The 21100-nt window shown below is 36.2% G+C and overlaps 2 protein-coding genes across 3 annotated transcripts in view; one reads left to right on the top strand and one right to left on the bottom strand.

The window, feature by feature from the left end:
- LOC126375980 (rabankyrin-5) overlaps positions 1–21100 on the bottom strand; it is a 56463-nt gene that overhangs the window by 16794 nt on the left and 18569 nt on the right. The gene's annotated exons all lie outside the window — the stretch shown is intronic.
- Positions 1086–18435, top strand: LOC126376074 (uncharacterized). The gene is made up of 5 exons (XM_050023242.1): positions 1086–1248; positions 11115–11265; positions 15806–15979; positions 16232–16388; positions 16782–18435. The coding sequence occupies exons 2-5, from the start codon at positions 11193–11195 to the stop codon at positions 16903–16905; spliced, it is 528 nt and encodes a 175-aa protein (XP_049879199.1). The 5' UTR covers positions 1086–1248; positions 11115–11192; the 3' UTR covers positions 16906–18435.

A 21100-nucleotide genomic window follows, 5' to 3' on the forward strand; every position in this document is an offset into this window, starting at 1 on the left:
CTCTACCTTGGCGACTTGGCCAAAACTCGCTCCGTGACATTGAACACTTCGTTCTGCTCTTATACCAACAACCGGTCTTTAGACACAGCTGATTACTTATACATATAACCATAATATACAAGCTACCAATTGATTTTAGCAGCATTTCTAGATTTTTTGTACGGTCTAAACAGTTTTTAACAGACTTTTTAATCTTTTGATAGTGATATCATATAGATAAGTAATTGTATACCAATTTACATTTTTCATACTAATATTAGTAATAAAATAGGTATGAGTCTGAAATTATGATACTTAAATGTGCAGTAGAGCCTTGACCCTTCGGATACTAGGAAAAGCCCCTTAATAGTACGTCTTGTGCAACAGAAGCTGTTTATCTTTGTACCTATATACACAAAGGCTAATGGTTTTATGATATGACAGTAATTAGTAAAGGCTGCCAAGCTTGTTGACAAATAACCAGTAGTTCATGTTGTCTCAAAGCAACGCTTGATGTCGGAAGCGATCAATTTCACAGTCCAACGGCTGTTATAACTTAATAATGGGTAACTGAAATGGCGCTCTGGAACAAGCAATCGAATTGCTCAAGTGGTCTTAGGGCACTTTATATTCCGTGGCTTAAGCAAGTTCTCACTAATCAACTATCAGTCTTCATAAGATGATTAATTGATTATACATTTCCTCTTGTAGCCTATTCGTTTGTAACAGCACATTCTTGAGCAGCCTGCTACGATTAACTGTGTTTCGTGCAGATTTAGATTCTGGAGTCGTCGAGTGTTATATGGCTCTCATAAACCGGAAAAGTTCACCGAATAGGTTCACATTGTTTTCGGGAAAAATATCGACATATTCTTGGGCCGAATTTCATATTTATTATATTGTCTTTTAGCAGGATTTTCAGTAACGTCATGTATCACGTTTCAGGATATATATAATTAAGGAATCAATATAATTAAGTTAAAAATTATATTAAATAATGACGTAGACAAGAGTGTCTAAAACGTCAAAGCGGAGTATTGTACCTGTGTTATACAAGGTTCTTACAATATCTCGCAGCCTTGGCTTTGGCGCATACACCAGTCAGATGTTGAAGCCGGTGCGAGGCACACGTTTGGCTGAACGAACCAGCGGAGTGAGTTGCGATCTCAAATACGATTCCCGCGTGTGTGGTTGCTATCAATATTGTGGTGATAACAATTCTTATTGGATGTGCTTGGATACGGGAGTATATAAATTACGAGGTTTAAGGTAGTTATTCTTTTTGGATGTGAACTTTATAATTATACGCACTAGTGTTTTTATGAAAATGATCTTTTATATCGGATTCGCTCACAGATTTATTGTTCTGAGTTCTGTAACGAAAACCCTGGCATTGAATATTTACTAGGTAGAGTCGAATCATAAGTAGTTTCCAGTTTTATTACTTTTGGGTATAGGTAAGACTATACCTATTATGCTATTTTAATTAGCGAAAAGCGAAGATATTGATTAATAAAATTATCCTATTATAGACATCGATAGGTGGTACGGGCTGAAAATATTTTTAATACAAGTATATATTACGAAATATCTAATAAAACTGTCTAGTCTTCCATGATCAACCTAAGTGAGTAATATGTAATATGTGTAATGCCGAATGTTAACACATTTATGTTTCTAGTAACCTAGTTAAAAGCTGTTAGCATGTGTCTTATAGCCACATGAGAAGTTTTAAGCGTTTACTGGGTTTCCACACAAACTAATTAGTTTCAAACAAACTCTATGATGCAACAAACGACCTCTTGCAAATCTCTTAATTAATTTTACAAATACGTGGAACGCTCGCGCCCATTTGTGAAACACTACTTATTGTTTCTCTGATAATATCGCTTTAGTTGCAATTCATTGCAAATAAATTACAGAAGATCAAAAGATAAATGTCTGGATAATCCATAATTTTGAAATAAAGTAGGTAAGTAGGAAAAACGTAAAAAACTACACGATACCGTCATTATCACTATAATTAATTTACATAATACAGTAATAAATACTAATTAAACAGTGTAGAATAAATAGGATAAGGTGTAAATATTGTGTACGAAGCTATTAGTGGCAAGGCTGCTTAGGCTACAAAATATTAGCTTTGAGTTGCAATGAATCACTATATCAATACGAGCGTATGTTAAAATAATGCTAAGAGTCATATTTCTCCATAGATATTACAAACATACGTAAACTGACGCCCGTGTGATCCCTAATAGGGTAAGCAGAGCAGGAATAATTATTATACGCTTACTTACGGAATAATTAATAAGATACGCTTCTGTATATACAGAAAGTTGCCGGTTCAGACCTTTTTTCATAAATCAGTAATAATACCATGATAAATACTCCATCGAGGGTTTGCGGTGTTTCTCAATTACAAGTTAAGAAAAGTATGACTAATAGAAAACCGGTCATATTTATTATACAGCCATAGCCTCCATGGTACTGTTTCCATCTGGAAAATATGTATAAGGCCTGATGATGATGAGCAGCAGGACATTACTAGCTTAGTACGTTTATCAAACAAAGTTTTCTAGACAATCATTTTTTTATTAAATTCTGTAGTTTTTTATAGTCTAAGATATAAACAAAAATAGTGATTTTCCACAAATTGTGCGTCAGGAAATAACTACTAAGCAATTGTAATAAAAACGTTTCAAATCGATGTTTAATTCACGATGACATGTGTTTTGTATGTTCATATACTGATTTGGGTTTTAATATACTTAAAGTTTTTGTAAAACGATACCGGTGAGATCACACTTAAATAGCGTTCGTTATACACGACGTAATTCACGATTACGGTGATACACAAACAAACTCACGTCCATAATTACTAGTCGTATGCATACACCATGAGTAGCCAGGAAACATCTTGCAGGTATTCTTAACAAGTGCTTTAGGCTCGCCCCCTATTACATGGAGCTTAAACATAGCTGGCGAGGACTGAGCGTAATACACCTCTGCTAACTCCTTGGGCGTGCAGGCGTAATGCTATATTATGTATGTCTTAAGATAGACTTTGGCCAACAGCTTCCACTATGTATTCTAATATTGGTCTATTCCCTATAATAACGTTATATTTACCATTAATTTACACTGGAAAATTTTACATTTACAACGTTCAACATGACGTCGCCGTAAAGAAACTATTTTATTTCGATGCCACTAATGCAGAAAACGACGACTGTTAATAAATTAATTAAGATATTGCTTGGTGTACGAAACTGCCAAGTCTGTGGTACACAAAGCGATATTCGTTTGACCCACATGCTGTGAGTATTGTGAAACTGTACAGGTTCACTTCATTTGCTTATCTATTGAAGCTTATTGAAGTCATTAAACTAAAGAAATATTGGTATGTAACACTTTAATCTAAACATCGGAAGGAAACCAACATTCCCGAAAAATAGGTACGTATCGGAGGAATGGGACCCAACCTGTATTGGGCTGCGGGTTAGAAGTTCAGACAGGCAGATACGCTTCTGTAAAAAATCGGACCTGTCAAATCAGGTTCTTCAGGTTAGGTGAGCGAACCCTGTGTAAATGGGATAACGCTAGGGAGATGATGAACATTTTCAACTAATCAACGGAACAAGAATCGCTTGAAGTCGGCAGTTTAACTCTTGTAATTCTCCCTGTCTCTATCAATATCATCTTCTATTAATCTTTCGAACGCCGGAACGCGGATCTCGACCAGACACAATGTAAAATCTATTGTGTCTGGTATCTCGGCATATGAGAGGTTAAGCTAGTGCTGAGTATCTAACGTATAAGGTACCTACCTTACCTAGTAAGGTACCTACCAACGTATACGTTGTGTGTTGGTCACCCAGCCTGCCTACGTACCTACCTAACGAACGACGAAGATCACGTTGAATTGAAAAAAAAAATCCTGGCTGCTCAGCATCAGCGACTATCTGGGTGACCAACAACAAAAAAGATGCAGATGGTAAATAGTACCTAAAAGTCTTACGATATGGCATGTAGGTACATTTATTTTTGAAAGAGTCACCCGTAAATATGGTATCGCTCTAGTTTAGTTCTTTGTCTCAAAATAAAAAAAGTCGCATTGTTTGAGGTTTAGGCGGTTACAATACAATGCAATACAAATATCCGGTTTTCGGGAGTCTCATATTTCTAATTAAACGCGGTAGGAACCCGGTAATATGTGTTTTAATTGAAAGAGTCACAGTCCACGGAATGAAATTACGACACCGATAGTTTTGTAAGAGTTAAGATAGCAAGCTCCAAGCAAATATACACGCAATTTAGTTGAAGCTATTTTGTTACTTTCTGTACAGAAAGTAAAAAAGGACGGCAATTAATTTCGGTATGTGGACTTGACGTCAACAAAAGTTAAATATTCACTGAACTTGAATTTAATAGTACCTACACACGAATTAAACGATAGTATAATTAATCTTTGTGTTTTCTTTTCTTTAATTCTAGTAGGTACGATAAAAAAATATTTAAACGAATTCCTATATTCGCAATAAAAACCTAGGAAAAGCAGTTTCGCCAGGAAATGCAATTCATAATAAATCACTATGGAAACCCAACATGATGATATGTGCGTGAGGTAAAATTATTAGCGAAAGCCGACATACGCAAGATGTAAATAAAACAAGGCAGACAGACAACGTGCATAACACGAGTTAGTGCTTTGCCTAATGAACAGGTTGTCGTTGTGCAAATTATTTCAAAACAAACTTCAACGCATCTGGCTTCACATAAGTGCCTGACAGCATATTTAGGACTAACACACATAATACAGATTATATCCATATATTATAAATAATTATACATACACCCTTAATCCCTAATGGGGTGGGCAGAGCCACAAGTAATCAAAGACGACTTGCAGCCACTGTTGATACGAAGTCCTTAGATGGATATGATAAATCTCCCATAATAATCAATATCGCCCATAATATAAGTAACATAACATACCTACAAGTACAACATATGCTCTCGACGATATCCCAATTTGGGATAGTCAAATGTACTAAGCAATTCGCAAGATGATCTAAGGAATTCATATAAGAAGTATATAATTATAGTACGAAAAAAAAATACGCTGAGGTAATTAAATGACGTGAATGAGGTAAATACAAACAAACCGTCAGTCTAGGGTCTATCTAGATACGCAAATCGTCGAAAAAGTCGAAGACATAATCTTCTCTTCTTCTATCGTGTGGGTTGTGAGGTGGATTACCAACCCCATCAACCCTGGTGTCGGGGTTACTTTTGAGCCGCCAAAGGCCCTACATAATGAAGACATAATGTATCAGTATATTCCCCATCTCTATTGTTACAAAATGAGCGTAACAGTTCGTGTAAACTCGATTACCATCTATTTGCAATGGTCGAACTAAAAGACGTGAGTAAAATGTCCGAGCTTTCGTCCATAGCGACGAGTTTGACAATAGCATACGAATGCAGAACACGTTTCGCCAACCCCGTCAGGCCAGTTGACTCACTGTCGCGAACGAACCCACGCCAAAATACAAAGAAACACACTATAAATATACACACATAATCTGTGACTCTTGTAGCTACTGTTCTATGTATTTTTGTCCCTATAAACACATACTTAATAAAAGTAAAAATTCCATCGATTTTAAATGTCTAAAAACAATGTCGCGATGTCGTCAAACAAATTGATTAAACCTAAGGAAACATGTCCAGAAAATGAGGTTTATGTCCACGATCCACTAACAGAGGTAACTCGCTGTTTCGGAACCGCGGCAGAAGATTCTCACTTATCCAACTCTTTGTAACAAAGTTTATTAGGTACAGCCAATAATAGTATCATTAATTACGGTCCAATATTGGCCATATGCAAGTAGAGCACGCAACAAGAAAGGAAAACACTTTTAAGCACACTGAGAAAATGTTATTTATTTACATTGTCTATCTTTATTCATATCTATACATTATATGTATATACAAACTGATGTGTGCACAGCCCCAAGTAATCAAAGGAAATTTGCATCTACTGTTGATGCGAAGTTCTATAAGATGGATATGATGAACCTTATGGTGACAAGGGATCAGGCTATCGCCCATAATAATTTATTGTTCATCATATTAGAAAGGACACAATCCTTCTGACGATTTTTACGACATGCCCGAGAAGACAAGTAGCTGAACGAATTCTATGTCTTCTATTCATTCCCAATCCAGTAGAAGCTCGATAATTTCTCGGTCATTAAAATAGTGTACGGAATTTTTTGTCACAGCTATTCTGTTATTTTAGGTATTATTTCTGGCCTATTGTGAGTGGTTACATAATTGACCAGTAGCTAAGCGAATTCATTTAATAGTAATTATAGTACGAAAAAAAAATACGCTGAGGTAATTAAATGACGTGAATGAGGTAAATACAAACAAACCGTCAGCCTAGGGTCTATCTAGATATGAAGGTACCATTCCTGTACCTATGAAGCAATATTGTGCATTATCCTTGGAAAATAATACACCTTTCCCATAATCATTTAAAATGTATTGGAACGCATTTCAAATACACGTATAATCATTAATAAATTCAACCTTAACCTTTATCATTTAAGTACCAGTTCAAAACAAGCTGTAATTACACACGTTATTCAGCATAGGCCAGCCTTCACCTACCGATACCGACTTGTACGTAGTCTGACACAATGCAACGAGAATTTCAAGTATCAAGATTGTATGACGGCCTTCAAAAACTTCTGCAAACACGCATTAGCTGACTTCATTATAGAACGCATTCGGTACCTCAGTAAATCCTTCGTGATGTTTATATCAATTTATACATTGTTCGAGGTTTACGCGGTTACTATTATTATTAAAACACATAATAACGAATTATTATCGCATTAATCCTTCGAATGCGGGAAACACTGATCAGGGCCACACACAATGTAAAAACTATTGTGCCTCTTATCTCACCAGATAAGAGGTTAAATCAGGAATATCAGACTATGACTTGATGTATATTTTTAGGTAGAGTATGGAATTGATAGAGAAACACAAAAACATAAATACTGTATCCCAATGGTGTAGAAGTACATCAATCGCAAGATGAACTAAGTACCTACACCCCACCGAGCTCCATAAAAACATGGTCATTTATCAAAGCAATATCTTACCTTTTAGGGTCTTTTTGTCGTAGTAAATAGATGTCCTAAAACGCAATTCGCAAGTTTTACAATTTTGCAATCATTATAAGTGTGAATTTAGCTAGTATTAGATTTTTGCAGTGGAGTAAGACAACGACCTCAAAAATAAAACAAGAAACATCAACTGTTCACCTTGTCTAAACTTAGATTTAGAATAATTTGGCAGTATATGCTAATACCGAGATGTAACAAAGGTCAAATCTTGTTTGCAAATCACTTTTGAGCCTTGAAAAGTGACGAGTAAGTGTATCGTCCGAAGGATCTTGCTACATTAATATGAAATAGATAAAATAGACTAAAAATACAACTATAAATAAATAACCTTAACTTTTCGAACGCCGGAACGCAGATCTCAACCAGACACAATGTAAAGTCTAGTGTGTCTGGTATCTCGGCAGATGAGAGGTTAAATCTTCAAGTTGAACCCTTTTTGCACTTACAAATTAGGTAGGTAATGATTAGCAAACCTGCAAACTCTAGTCATTGACAAAGTAAATAAGTAACATAGTTTATCGCATTAGCAAATGATGTATTTACGTCTCTAAGAAATAGGTAAGGTAATAATTGTTTCAAAGTCACAATATTTAAATTATTGTGCTTAGTCTAACCGAACTAACTGCGTTTAGAATTAGAACATTGTAATCTTATTTTATAGATTTACCAATTGCGATGAAGTAATCAGACACTTCACATGGGAATGGTATACTTTTATTGGATGGAACTCCACGTACTTGATAACTCGATGCACGCTAACTCATGCTCGTTTGAATATAAACTCGAACTATAAAATTACAATGCACAGCGAAATTGAATCATACCTATTTGTAGATTTATAGATGTTAGAACGGAGATAAACACTTTATTATGTAGCTGGTATTAATGATGGTAATATAGATCCAAGAAAGATAATGTTTGATAAATGACCATATTTCACGCCGATAAATCCGGCGCAACAGCTGTTTTGTGCTTATGTTATGTATATTACCTTAAAAATATGTTATGTAGGTATACAACATGATAGCATAATTGCAGATTGTATTAAATCAAAACTGCGAATGAAGTCAGTTAATAAAAATATAATTCAAGCAGATAGCTGCACACACATATAGCTGTGATACAGACAGATAGCTGTGAGTAGCCGTTTATATCCCAGGTAAACGTCAACAGTAGACAGTTTAATATTTAAACGTCAATGCCTATATACTACAATTATTATAGTAAGTATTATAGATCGGCAGATATTACAAACAGGCCCTGTCAAGTGGTCAGGGCAACTTTGCTCATTTACTTGAACTAAACCACCTATCGTAACATACCATACCAATCGACCATGTATAAATTGTATAAGACGATTTCTACCGCTAAGGTATTTCAATTATTATTTATGATAAGAAAGAAGTTGTTTGTTATAAAGAAATACCTTTATTATTTTATTACTTTTTTCTTCTACACTACCGGAATTAGGACCCTTTCATCATATCTCCTTTCATGGTGTAGGCATATAACATGATTTGGAGTAAGAGGTTTTCTATTTGTATCTCTATTATAACTACTCGTACCTTATAAATTCAGATCCAGAGAAGAAGCAATATCTCTTTTTTTATTTGATATACTTAGATGTATAGATGGTATTGCCAAGTAATGTAAAAGTGAAGTAGATAAGAATGTCATCACTGTAGTCACGATTACACTAATACATAATGCATGGACTATTTGGCCAGGATTGGTGCGTACGACATCAATAAGTAATACAAGTAACATGCAACTAGTCTGAGAAAGGGCAACTGTGACCTTGAAAGCAGACTGGGTCAAACTTAGCGCAATGCATATTATTGAACGCCGCTCGTTACGGAACAGTTTCGAATCGATTCTAATCGGTAAGCAAGCCTAAACGAATTACATAGCCGGTGTAATAAACGAATTATTTTTTCTTGCATTTCAATTGCATGCTGCTATTGCGGATAGAAATAAGATTATATTGAGATACCTACGCGTAGCGCAGAGTATTTAAATTTAAGTATATTCGATGATCTTATCTTATAGAAATGTCAACTGTGTCCTGTGTTCCAAAAGTTAAAGTTAAATGGAAGGTCCAACGGTCCAAAATAATATCCTTGTAACTACTACCGTAGCGAATTAGGGGTATGTTCACTTACCTAAAAAGTCAGAAAGGGATTTGGTTTGATCCCTCTTTCGTCATATGTAAATAAATTATAGGAAGACTACACACTTGTTGGAAAAAATAAGCAGTCGGCATTTTTACATCATTGTATTATTTTACACTATCATGAGTCGGTGCGCAAACAAACGCCACGGCGTGTATCACTTGTATAAATCAATTAATCAATAAATCTATTAGTTCAACAGAACAGGTTACAGGTACAGGTACAGGTTTCTGAACCGGCGTGCGTATATGAAGCGATTGATGAATGTAGAGGAAGCAAGAGAAGTGTATGGAATGATAGAAGCAAATGGAATTCTAGTCTCTGCTTACCACGGTGGGAAATAGGCGTGAGTTTATGTATGTATGTATGTGTTCAACAGAATATTCTATCATTTCTAACATGTCTAAAGAGTACGGGCAAGAGCTAACTCAATGTACAATATCTAACTCAATGTACCTACATTTGTGGTTTTATGTCATTTCGGTAACTTTTCCTACTGTCCTATTTAAGTTACCATTATGGAAAAACATTAGACTATTGTTTTCGCCTGTCGATCTTTAGTGCGGTGGTACCAACCAACAAGAATAGGAGTTCGTAGTTATACTAGTTACTAGTGTAATCACGAGGAAAGAGGATATACGAAGACCTATTCACAGTTCAATGACCAATATCGGAAATAGCGGTGACAGAAATGACCCCTAATATATTGTTTACAAATTAAAGAATACCTAAAACAAGTAAATTTATAAATCATCATCATCATCACCAGCCCATTAACGTCCCCACTGCGGGGGCACGGGCCTTCCCTATGGATGGGTAGGGAGATCGGGCCTTAAACCACCGCGCGGGCCCAATGCGGATTGGTGGTTATTAACGACTGCTGATGCAGCCGGGACCAACGGCTTAACGTGCCTTCCGAAGCACGGAGGAGCTCGAGATGACAACATTTTTTTTGTGGTCACCCATCCTATGACCGGCCTTTGCGAAAGTTGTTTAACTTCAATAATCGTATACCGAGCGTGTTTACCGCTGCGCCACCGAGCTCCAAAATTTATAAATATAAGAACAATATTTCAAGTAGAAGAAATGTTAATTAGACGTTAATATTGTATATTAAACACAACATAACATAAGCTTACAAATTGGCACATCCATTACAAGATGAACCAAGTACGCACACTTCACCGAACTTTGTTTATGAAATTACACAATTTGTCTATTGCGCGGACCAACGTTGCTAACAATCAACATAATATGCTTCATTCACACAGAAGCTTGTGGTGAATAGGCACAACAACACAATGTAATTGATAGCCTATTGTTTAATTTATAATTATTTTGTGGCTGGGTATGATTGGCGACATTTCTACCAAGGCTCTACATATTTTCGTAACGCGCTGTGTTTGCAACTGGTATATTTATTCGCATTAAATAGAGGAATGAGTGTTTTATCATCTAGCATAGAATAAAGATTTATATTACATCTAGGTCGTGATACTGCTGTAGTTATTTTTGTGGACACTATGAATCTTGTGGATCTATTTATATCGTCATAACATGTCATGAACTAATGAGCGGACGTTGGTGTGTGAATTGACATATTATCTCTGTTTGCAAACATACTTATATTAAAAGTTGAATAAACTATACGAACAAAAAGTAGGTGTACCTACTCACAGATAGGACAGAGCTTGTCTTATCTGTAACTTTGTATATTATTTAAAAATATCAAGCAATCATATTTGTTCTTTGCCCGCAGATATCACGAAAACAACTGGGTACCGCTGAGTTGACTGGTATCTACATCATAATCGCTGGGGCTCTACGTATTGCGGATATGAGGAGGACAGACACTATGGAGCCGATATCAGTAGCCGCCGTGACTGCTGTGCTGTCTATGATCGTTACAGGTGCTTATTATTGTTGAATTCCATCAATTCGCAATTGCAAAGTAACCAGCCAAAAATAAGGAATAATTAATAATTAATGGTTATTAGGATGTCATTTTCACATCTGTCGGTATTAGTAAGTACTACCCGATACAGCGAGTAGTATTAAGTACGTTACAACGTACTCGCTTGGGCTGCTCGCGACTACCCTGTATTTTTATGAAAATAATATTTAATAGCGGTATTAAATCAGAACAAGGGGGCTAAAAAGCCACATCGCAGTAATTCATCTAAAAAGCAATATTGCAATTTGAGATTTGCGCATATAAAAGTAAGTCCGCAATGCAAACAAATGTCAAATAGCATTATTGCTTTTTTAGATGTGGCCTTTTTAAATCAAATCAAATTAATTTATTTGCATCAAATGTGGTACATAAAGGTTTTAACCACCTAATACTCGTTAAAAAAGAAATTTCCGTCAGCCAAAACGACTTAAGATATTTTACAAATTCACCCAGTGCACACCGTTACATCAAACCCACACGCATTAATTCGTGGCATATGTAACAAAAATGTGAAAAAATGTGGATATTTGCGTAATAAGTGATTAATTATCGTGAAAAGTGAAATGCAAACGTTAAATGGTTCCGCGGTGGAAGTTAAGCGTTATATGCACTTTTGAGCACGAACATCGCAAACAAATCACGAATCACTATAGATACATAGGATCTTATACATATAAAATATATTTTCTCTGTCAACTGAAAAGCACGTTCGTACCATGTAGAAAACGCTTATAAAATCTGAATTCAAATCATATTCAATATGGCATTTACAACTACGGACATAATTATAGAAATAAGCGTGATTCTTCTCTAGAAGAAGAAGAAGAAGCGGGAATGACAGTTACTGCCAAGTTTTCTGTTCACCCACAGCCCATAAATTTCCAAATACTTAAAACACCCAGTACATTCTTCAGTGCCACGTTCGAGTTCAAAGTTCGCTAATGTTACACATACGAACAACATTGTTCTGTTACACATCGCATAACGTTACAAAGTTGTTCGGACTTGCGTATTGTGTACACGTCTTTGCGTCTGGATTGCGAGCCGGAAACTAGAGTAAGAAAATCAGCCACAGAAGTTGCGCGAACTAGCTATTAATTGCAGAGCCACGTATTGTAATAATCAATTTTAATTATAAATTCTTTTCATAGCTTCAGTAAAAATATATTTAAAAAAAAATAGAATTTATACATGTTAATGTAAAGATTACCTTATTAGCACGAAAATAATTTACTAACAAATTAGTTATTTAGTTCCAAGCTGATAAAACTAAAATATTATATTAATTGCATAGCGCAACAAATAGAGTTCCGTTGCCCTTCGCAGTTTCAGAGAGCACTTAAAGAATACCTTGGCAATGTTGTATGGCTATGTCCAACCTTAACCCACAAAGACATTTTAAACTGTGTCACTCTCTATTGTAAAACACGTTACATCTTCATATACACTCATAATATATTTAGTTACTTCTAAGTGAAATATGTAAAAAATGTATCTTCGAAATAATACAATTTTTATAATTATAAACAGTTATAATTATTAAATATATTAAGAATTACGCCAGCTGTCGCACTATGCCACTAAACAGGTCATACAAAATGAGCGAGAAGAGCGCGACGGCAGCTAGTATAGCGACGACCCTGTATCCAGGAGTAGGGTCCCGGAACTCGTAGCACAGCGCGTGGAACTTCCTGCCAGTCTCGGCGCACAGCGAGCCCGGCTTGCCGACCACGTACACCGGCTCATCCATATCACAACGAGAGTTCAGTTCCTCTTGGAACGTGTATCGAGTTACTAAACGTGCAACCCTACTAATCGATCCATTAGAAAAATCACCTATGACTTTTCTAGACCAATTTTCTTCGTACATTCTTTGCACAGCATCAAGTCCCCATTCCTCCATAAACGGCACGCCTACAACTCGGTCAAATGTAGACCGTGAATGACTTAAAGTGACTGTTGTTGATTGCTGTACAAGATCGATGCCTAGCCTCCTTAAGAATTTATCACTCATGATATTAAGCTTTCCCAATGTTTGGCTGCCTTCATAAGCTATTAAACCACAAAAATACTTCTTCTCAATAAAAAATTGTGCGCCCGGAGCGAAGTTACATACAACTCTAATATCGCCGTTGGACTTTTCTGCATAAGCACATCCTATTTTGAAAGTTTTCGCCCAAATCAATTGGACTAAGTTATACGTCGATACTTCAATATGTCCACATTTGACATCTGTTACAGACAGGTTGTTGCCCGCGCTCCAGTACCAGGCGTGCAGGCATCCAATTACGGGGTGAACGGAACATTCAATTTCTGGAGTGCTGTCAAAGGATTAAAATAGTTAAAACTTAATAGGTAAACAAACAAATGAAAGCATAGATAAGAAAGATAAGTAGATATGCAATAATGTGTAAAATTACCAGAGAAAATATAATAATGATTTTACCATACACTACTAAAATCTTCCATATCTGCACAGCAACTTTTTGCCCGTTTAGTGCATTCCAGCTGAGAAACGTGAAGATCATTGAGAGCTACGCAGGGAGCCGGGCCCGGCAAACACTGACGAAGCCATCGCTCAGCCATTATTTGGAGATCGTAGTCGTAGAGAACTTGCTTCATGTTTGCAGCAGGCGGCAGAAAAGGATACTCACTCTCTGAACCTTTGGCAACATGATTTCTCATAGAATTTAATATATTAATGAGAGCAAGTTGTTCCCAAAACGTCATTGTCTTCACGACGTATTTTTTGTCACAATTAAATGCGTTTTCATTGCTTGGAAAGAGGCACAGTGTATGATCACCATAGCAAGGTGCCATTGAACACCATTTATCATTTGAGCGAGACAATTTAAAAACAGGTCTTACGTCTTCCTCTGGTCTGTAATCATATTTAACGTTTTTTAAAAGAACAGGATATGTACGAAATACTTCCGACAAATTTTGGATTTCAATGTTCCCATGAAGAAGAGGCAGTTTCCAACAAGGCAATCGTTCTGGGACATACCACGTGTTCAAGTTGGTTTGATCCACAACATCTCCTCCAATCTCTATATGTTCTGCAGCTGGTTCTAGGTTATAAAATTCGTTTGCTGGTAATACGATTGTGGTTTGATTGTTATATTTTGTTCTACTTTTTAAAATATTATTCTTGTTCGTGGATTTTTCCCCGCGAATCACATTTGAAACAAGATGCAGTCCCAATTTAGGGTGAATTTTTATGCTCTCATTCGTTCGGTCGTAATCAAGGTTTGTTTCGTCATCTGAATAACTATAATCCGTATTAATGCCCAGTTTCCGAGTTTGTATATCACTCTGTGTGTATTGACTATTATTGAGGTCCTCAGGAACTAAATATTCCCCAATTCCAAAGCTTGATTGAACAAACGATAGTAAAATTAAAATATTTAACATCAGCGATGCCATTTTTACTGCTGTCAGTTTCGTTTTAGGCCTACTAGAGTAGACATTATAATGATTTAACAAAACTTACAGAGTTGTTTAGACAAAAACCATGCGACAACGTGAACGTACGGTCACGAGTACTAATATGTATACACTTTGATACCATGTGACATTAACTTTTTTGACAAATTAAATCGTAAGTATCGTTAAATTTCAATATGACAGTGAGACAGGGTTTTAAAGTGGGTACATGATATTACTCATGATATTACTCATGACTGTACACTATTTATGAGAAGCAAGAATAAAATATATACAATTATTATTGATTATAATTTTGGCACAATGTATATTGTTACAGTATTATGTATGTGTTATATTGCAACTGTTAAAGGGGACAGGTTAGTGTCGCTTTCAAAAACGCTGATTTACCGGCTGTGAACACTGGAAATCCGCATGTGACTCCACCATTAGCAAACAATGTGATTGTAATTCAAACTTTCCTGACATTCATATTTTATCTACAAAATGAGATTTAATACCTTCATTATAGGGACGTAATTCGATGGAAATATGTTATTTTAACAATCAAGCGTCAGTTGTCGGCCTTACTAAGTTATGAATAGTGTTAAGGCCATCGACACAGAGTAATAAATAACGCAAATAAGAGAACATACAACTACTGTCCGACTGAACATTCGGTTTCGTTTTCGATGCGGTGCTAAATTGATTTCCGTTTAGTTTTGTTTTCGGCAGAAAATCCGCCCAAACTACGAACTAAACGGAATCTAAGATCGTTAGCTGTTATGGCCTTCAGACGCGATCGGCGCAGTGCAGGATGACGAGTCGAGGACACTTTGCCTATACTTATTTCATTTTAATTTTATATGTATTAATAGTATTCATTTTATACGCCCTTATTAATAGGCTGTTTGGGTTTGGGATCCATATAAAAAGGCATGGACTATTAATGTGAACAGAGCCATAACCACAGATTAGGTACTACGTAAACATAACTAGAGCCGATCAGCCACAGAATTTTTCATGTCGTATCTCCACGAGTAAGCTTATTATTTCCTTTCGTGTTCCAGGCGTGTCATCCCTGCAATGCTATCAGTGTCACATCAACCCACCTCCGGGCCACTATTACAACACTACTAAGCGACTGTGTATGAACTTCGACTATTCGAAAGACTTCATCGTCGACTGCCCCTACTCTACCTTCTGTGTCAAACAGGAGTTTTATCTGAACTTACTGAATGGAGGTAAGTGTTGCGTCTGACGTGTGGCTATCTTACGTTTTAACGTAGACCTATTCGTTTTATCCTGAAATGTTTATATTCGTCATATTTTCCATTGGCATATTTATAAATAATTAACGCTGGATTTCAGATATAAATTAATGACATAAAAGTGAAGATGAAACTAGTTGGTATAGAATTGCATAAGTGTAATTGAAGTTGCAGAAATCGTTCTGGTATATATTATATTCTCAAATAAGTTATTGTACTTTCCAGAGCGGGTAGACGCCACTCTCCGGGATTGCGCACCTCAGAAACATGAGTACCAGGATTACAAGAACGGGCAGTGGTCGCCCAAAATGGAGATCCTCGAACCGTATCGCGAGGGCTGTGAAGACGTCGACGACAAGGGGCAACGAACCACACCCACCCGGTACTTGCCTTATATGTTTACATAATGAAGAGCAATATCAAGCTGTGGGTGTAGAAAAATAAACTAAAAGCATTGATCAACGACATTGGGTTGTTTCAATCAAACAATATAATATTAACTGTAAATAATTGCAACACTTCACAATGAAACATAAAAGTTTTTTTTTACTTTGCCCACAAAAATCTGCGAAGAACATGGACGAACAGTATTCAACTTTAATTAAATATTTATAGAATTTATTATAAAACGAATCATGTACTTACGAAGTAAATGTCATTACCCGTCGCGAAGCCTTGCGATTTGTTAGTTTATGCGCTAAATCGTCATTCATTAGCTGTTGGTTTAACTCTATCAGATAGTATATCAAACAATAATGGTTGTATTACATTTCAGATACTGCTACTGCCGAAGCGACCTATGCAACTCATCTCCAACGACAAACCACGAAGGATACACGGACATCATGGGTGTGATAGTGGTGTTCAACCTCATGAAGTACATTAACAGCCTCAGGTAGTGACTGTGACTAGTGGACCTTCCAGTGCCAACATGTAGGCTATGATTGCTATGATACAATACGAGGTTGTGACTGCCAGTCTGTCGGTAAGAGTGAACATTACCAGTTTATGAGTGAAAGGTAATGGGGAGCATCCAGCCACATTATATAGCTTTGTTTTATTTTTTAAATGTCCAGTGTATTAGTGAATAAATGATTATATTTATCTGTAAATAGCAAGTTATAATCCAGTTAAGTTAAGTCATAGTCAAGCCTACACTGAAAGGAATAAGATTGCATATTTACTTCAATATGTTACTCATAATTATACGTATCGTGAGCCAAAAGTTACTTGATTCTACTTGCAAGGAGTTTTGGAATATACCTATTACTTATATTGGATCTAAACCTTCAATTTATAATCTTTGAAATATTCAATTTATAATTTCTCTATGGATGTTCCTCGGCTATACGACTCAAAATTGTGATATTGACGAATGAATGTATTCCAAAGGGACCAATCTTTAGAATTAAGATATATTGTATATATTTAAAAATAATCTAATAAAATAGATAGACAATTTAATTAAAAGCTAGAAGGTACTTCGGCTCAGAAAAACTGAGTATGTATCTATGGTACTATTACCGTTTATCGCAGATACGATGAGAATTCCGGTGTATAAAATCATTTGTTTAGATATTGGTGTGATGTTTTTTTACTTCATTTTATAATTAATTATATTGAGTAAAGCAGAATATTGCGTGTTGTACCTAATTTAATGCACATTACATAAAGTATATACCTATTTATTACCTAGTATTTGTGTCGGAATTGTTTGTTCTGTAAAAAACGGGACCTGTCAAATCGTCTGAATAGGTAAGCGGACCTTGTGAAAAGCGGGATAACGATAGGGAGATGATTTTTGTCGGAATTTAACAGTATTTAAATTACAAGAAGGAAGTATCTACAGTAATAGTGAAATGAGTAACATAAGCTCACGACTATATCACAATTGGGATAATGAGAAGTACATCCTAAGTACCCACACCTGACCAAGCTTTCTTTGCTTTTTGTTTAGACCAACGTGATAGATGGTGAGCCGTATCGCTGCCTATAATGGTCGAGCCAATTGTTTGTGAAAACTGCACTTGATAAATTAATAACTTATTGGTACAAATCCGGGGGAGTCTAGTAGGAGAAATTAGTAGTGTAAGAAAATTTGGATTTAAAAGTTAAATACGTCATAACTAGCTGAAAATTTGCATACGCACTTTGACTTTTTGTCTACACCTAACCTAAGTAAGTGAACAGTGTGACTGAGTAGAAGTACCTACCTACGCCTAGTCTCATAAAATGAGAGTTTAAAGTTTTATACTAATTTTAGTTTAAAATGTATATATTTACTGAGATCATGTTTGGAAAAAAGATGTTATTAAAATTGAATACTTAATTTTAAATAACACGAAGTAATTTGTAAATTATTTAAGTACGAACATTTTTGGTGCAAATTGTTTCAACGATGATAAAATAAATCAATTAATTATTTAAAATGCGTTTTAATAAGCTATAAATATGAAAAGCTTTGAAAGGAATGTGACGCAGCGCAAAATGAAGGAAATCGACGACCATGCCGCCGCCGGCTGGGTCGGTATCGGGGTCCTGAAGTGTTTGTTGTCGTGGGCTCACTGGCCGTCTCTTATGGTTAAAGTAATCGGGATGTTAGGATAGAATATTGCATCTTTCGGACGCCGATATTTTTCAGGAGATACCGTCCCTAAGCGGGATGTATTCGGAAGCCGCAACTACCAGGGGATTTGGGTACGGCGTAGAATCAAAGAAATGTATAGAAACTGATTTGAGCCATTACAAAATGGAAAGGAGACCTAGATTAATGTGCAGATTTTCAAGCACATTACACAAGGAACCACAGGTCTCCCGTGTGCCGTGGCTTTTCAAATGAAATGATATTGCATCACTTGTGGCTGTAGCTGGTGGATTAGTCAGGGACTTGCCTGAGTCAAGACCACTCCGGCATAGGTCATGACCGGAAGGCACTTTGCTCCTAAGGATAATTTACTAAAAACCGACTAAGAGAATATGTCATCGGCGTATATGTATACTTCTCATTAATTCATATTAGAACTCCAATAACAATTGGCGACTTGTGGTTACACATACCTAATAGGTACGTAAATATACTCATATTTAAGTAATTCTAGAGTAGTATCTATTCAAAATATATTCGTATTACAAAATAAAACTATCTTCTCTACTTATTTGAAATAACATTATATTTGGAAATAGAATTATATAATTCCTACATATACCTGTCACGAGTTAAGCTGTCGCACTATGCCACTAAACAGGTCATACAAAATGAGCGAGAAGAGCGCGACGGCAGCTAGTATAGCAACGACCCTGTATCCAGGAGTAGGGTCCCGGAACTCGTAGCACAGCGCGTGGAACTTCCTACCAGTCTCGGCGCACAGCGAGCCCGGCTTGCCGACCACGTACACCGGCTCATCCATATCACAACGAGAGTTCAGTTCCTCTTGGAACGTGTATCGAGTTACTAAACGCGCAACCCTACTAATCGATCCATTAGAAAAATCACCTATGACTTTTCTAGACCAATGTTCATCGTACATTTTTAGCAAACTTGCTAGTCCCCATGCGAACGCAAAAGGGTGTTCTCTCACATCAGCGTTAAATGTATGTGGTGAAAAATTTCGCTTCATGTGAGGTAAAGATTCGACTGTTGTCGATTGTTCTGTAAGATCGATGCCTAGCCTCCTTAAGAATTTATCATTCAAGATATCTCCTTTTCCCAATATATCATTGCCTTCATAGGTTACTAAACCACAAAAATACTTCTTCTCAATAAAAAATTGTGCGCCCGGAGCGAAGTTACATACAACTCTAATATCGCCGTTGGACTTTTCTGCATAAGCACATCCTATTTTGAAAGTTTTCGCCCAAATCAATTGGACTAAGTTATACGTCGATACTTCAATATGTCCACATTTGACATCTGTCACAGACAGGTTGTTGCCCGCGCTCCAGTACCAGGCGTGCAGGCATCCAATCACGGGATGAACGGAACATTCAATTTCTGGCTTGCTGTCAAAGGATTACATTAGTTACGACAAATATTGAATTAAACTTAATATGTACGAAAACTCAGAAAATACTAAATATTTAAGCAATTCATGTTTCGATTATGTACTATGAAAAGCATACATCGCGGGACGCTATAATTGAACCGATAGAATAAGGGGCCTTTCAGACCATGTTCCTCAAAAAATACAGATGGCGCTGTATGACTCCAACGTGACTATAATTACCTAGTTTCTCATTGCTCTTTACATAATTATAAAAACATTAATGTAAGACCTCTGCCAAAAATCGTAGAGAACGCGGCCTGGAAAGACCCTCATTGGTTTATTTAACGCGTAGCCAATAGGTTTGGTCCATTTATCGCAACCCACGCGGTTTGCGTACCGCATGCTACGGGAGCTGCTTTCGTTTTAAGTATATCGAATCGTAAATAAGTAGGTAGGCTAAGTATGAATATGCATCCTGATGCATATTACTTATAAAAATATGATCGTCACCTTACAGCTCAGAAGCTGTTAGGCATTATTAGGATAAATTGTTATCGTTATAGATAAGTAAAATACAATCACATTTTAATATAAATTGCGGAGTGCGTGTGTAGCTTAAATAAAATAATTTTGTAGTTTCATAGCGGTTACGCAATGAACACTGAAATGTAATTGTATATTACAATTGTAATATTTATTGAACAGGTTTAGAAAATATATACTCCTAGTTCGCGCCACGAAAGAAGTCCCGTGGCCGGGGCGCTGATTAGATTCTGCGGAAAATTATTATGATTTCTTAATTACTTGGTCATTCAAATCTGTAGACTTCTTTCGTGTCGAAGGCATCTATATTTTAAACCTGGCATTATACTTAGTTTTCTTTTTGTAATAAGGCGGGTCTTGTTTTATTCGAGCTTACTGTTACTTATAGTGTAAATAAACCAGAATGTTTATAAACACCTGTAAAATTTTTCCGAGTTCTAAAAAGTATTAGAAATATTTTTTTACCATTTACCACTTTTATGCGGTTCCTTATTCAAACAACAACTTTCCGCCCGTTTAGTGCACTCCAGCTGAGAAACGTGAAGTTCTTCCAGAGCTATACAGGGAG

The sequence above is a fragment of the Pectinophora gossypiella genome, chromosome 20, assembly GCF_024362695.1.
Source record: "Pectinophora gossypiella chromosome 20, ilPecGoss1.1, whole genome shotgun sequence".
NCBI classification, from domain to species: Eukaryota; Metazoa; Arthropoda; class Insecta; order Lepidoptera; family Gelechiidae; genus Pectinophora; species Pectinophora gossypiella.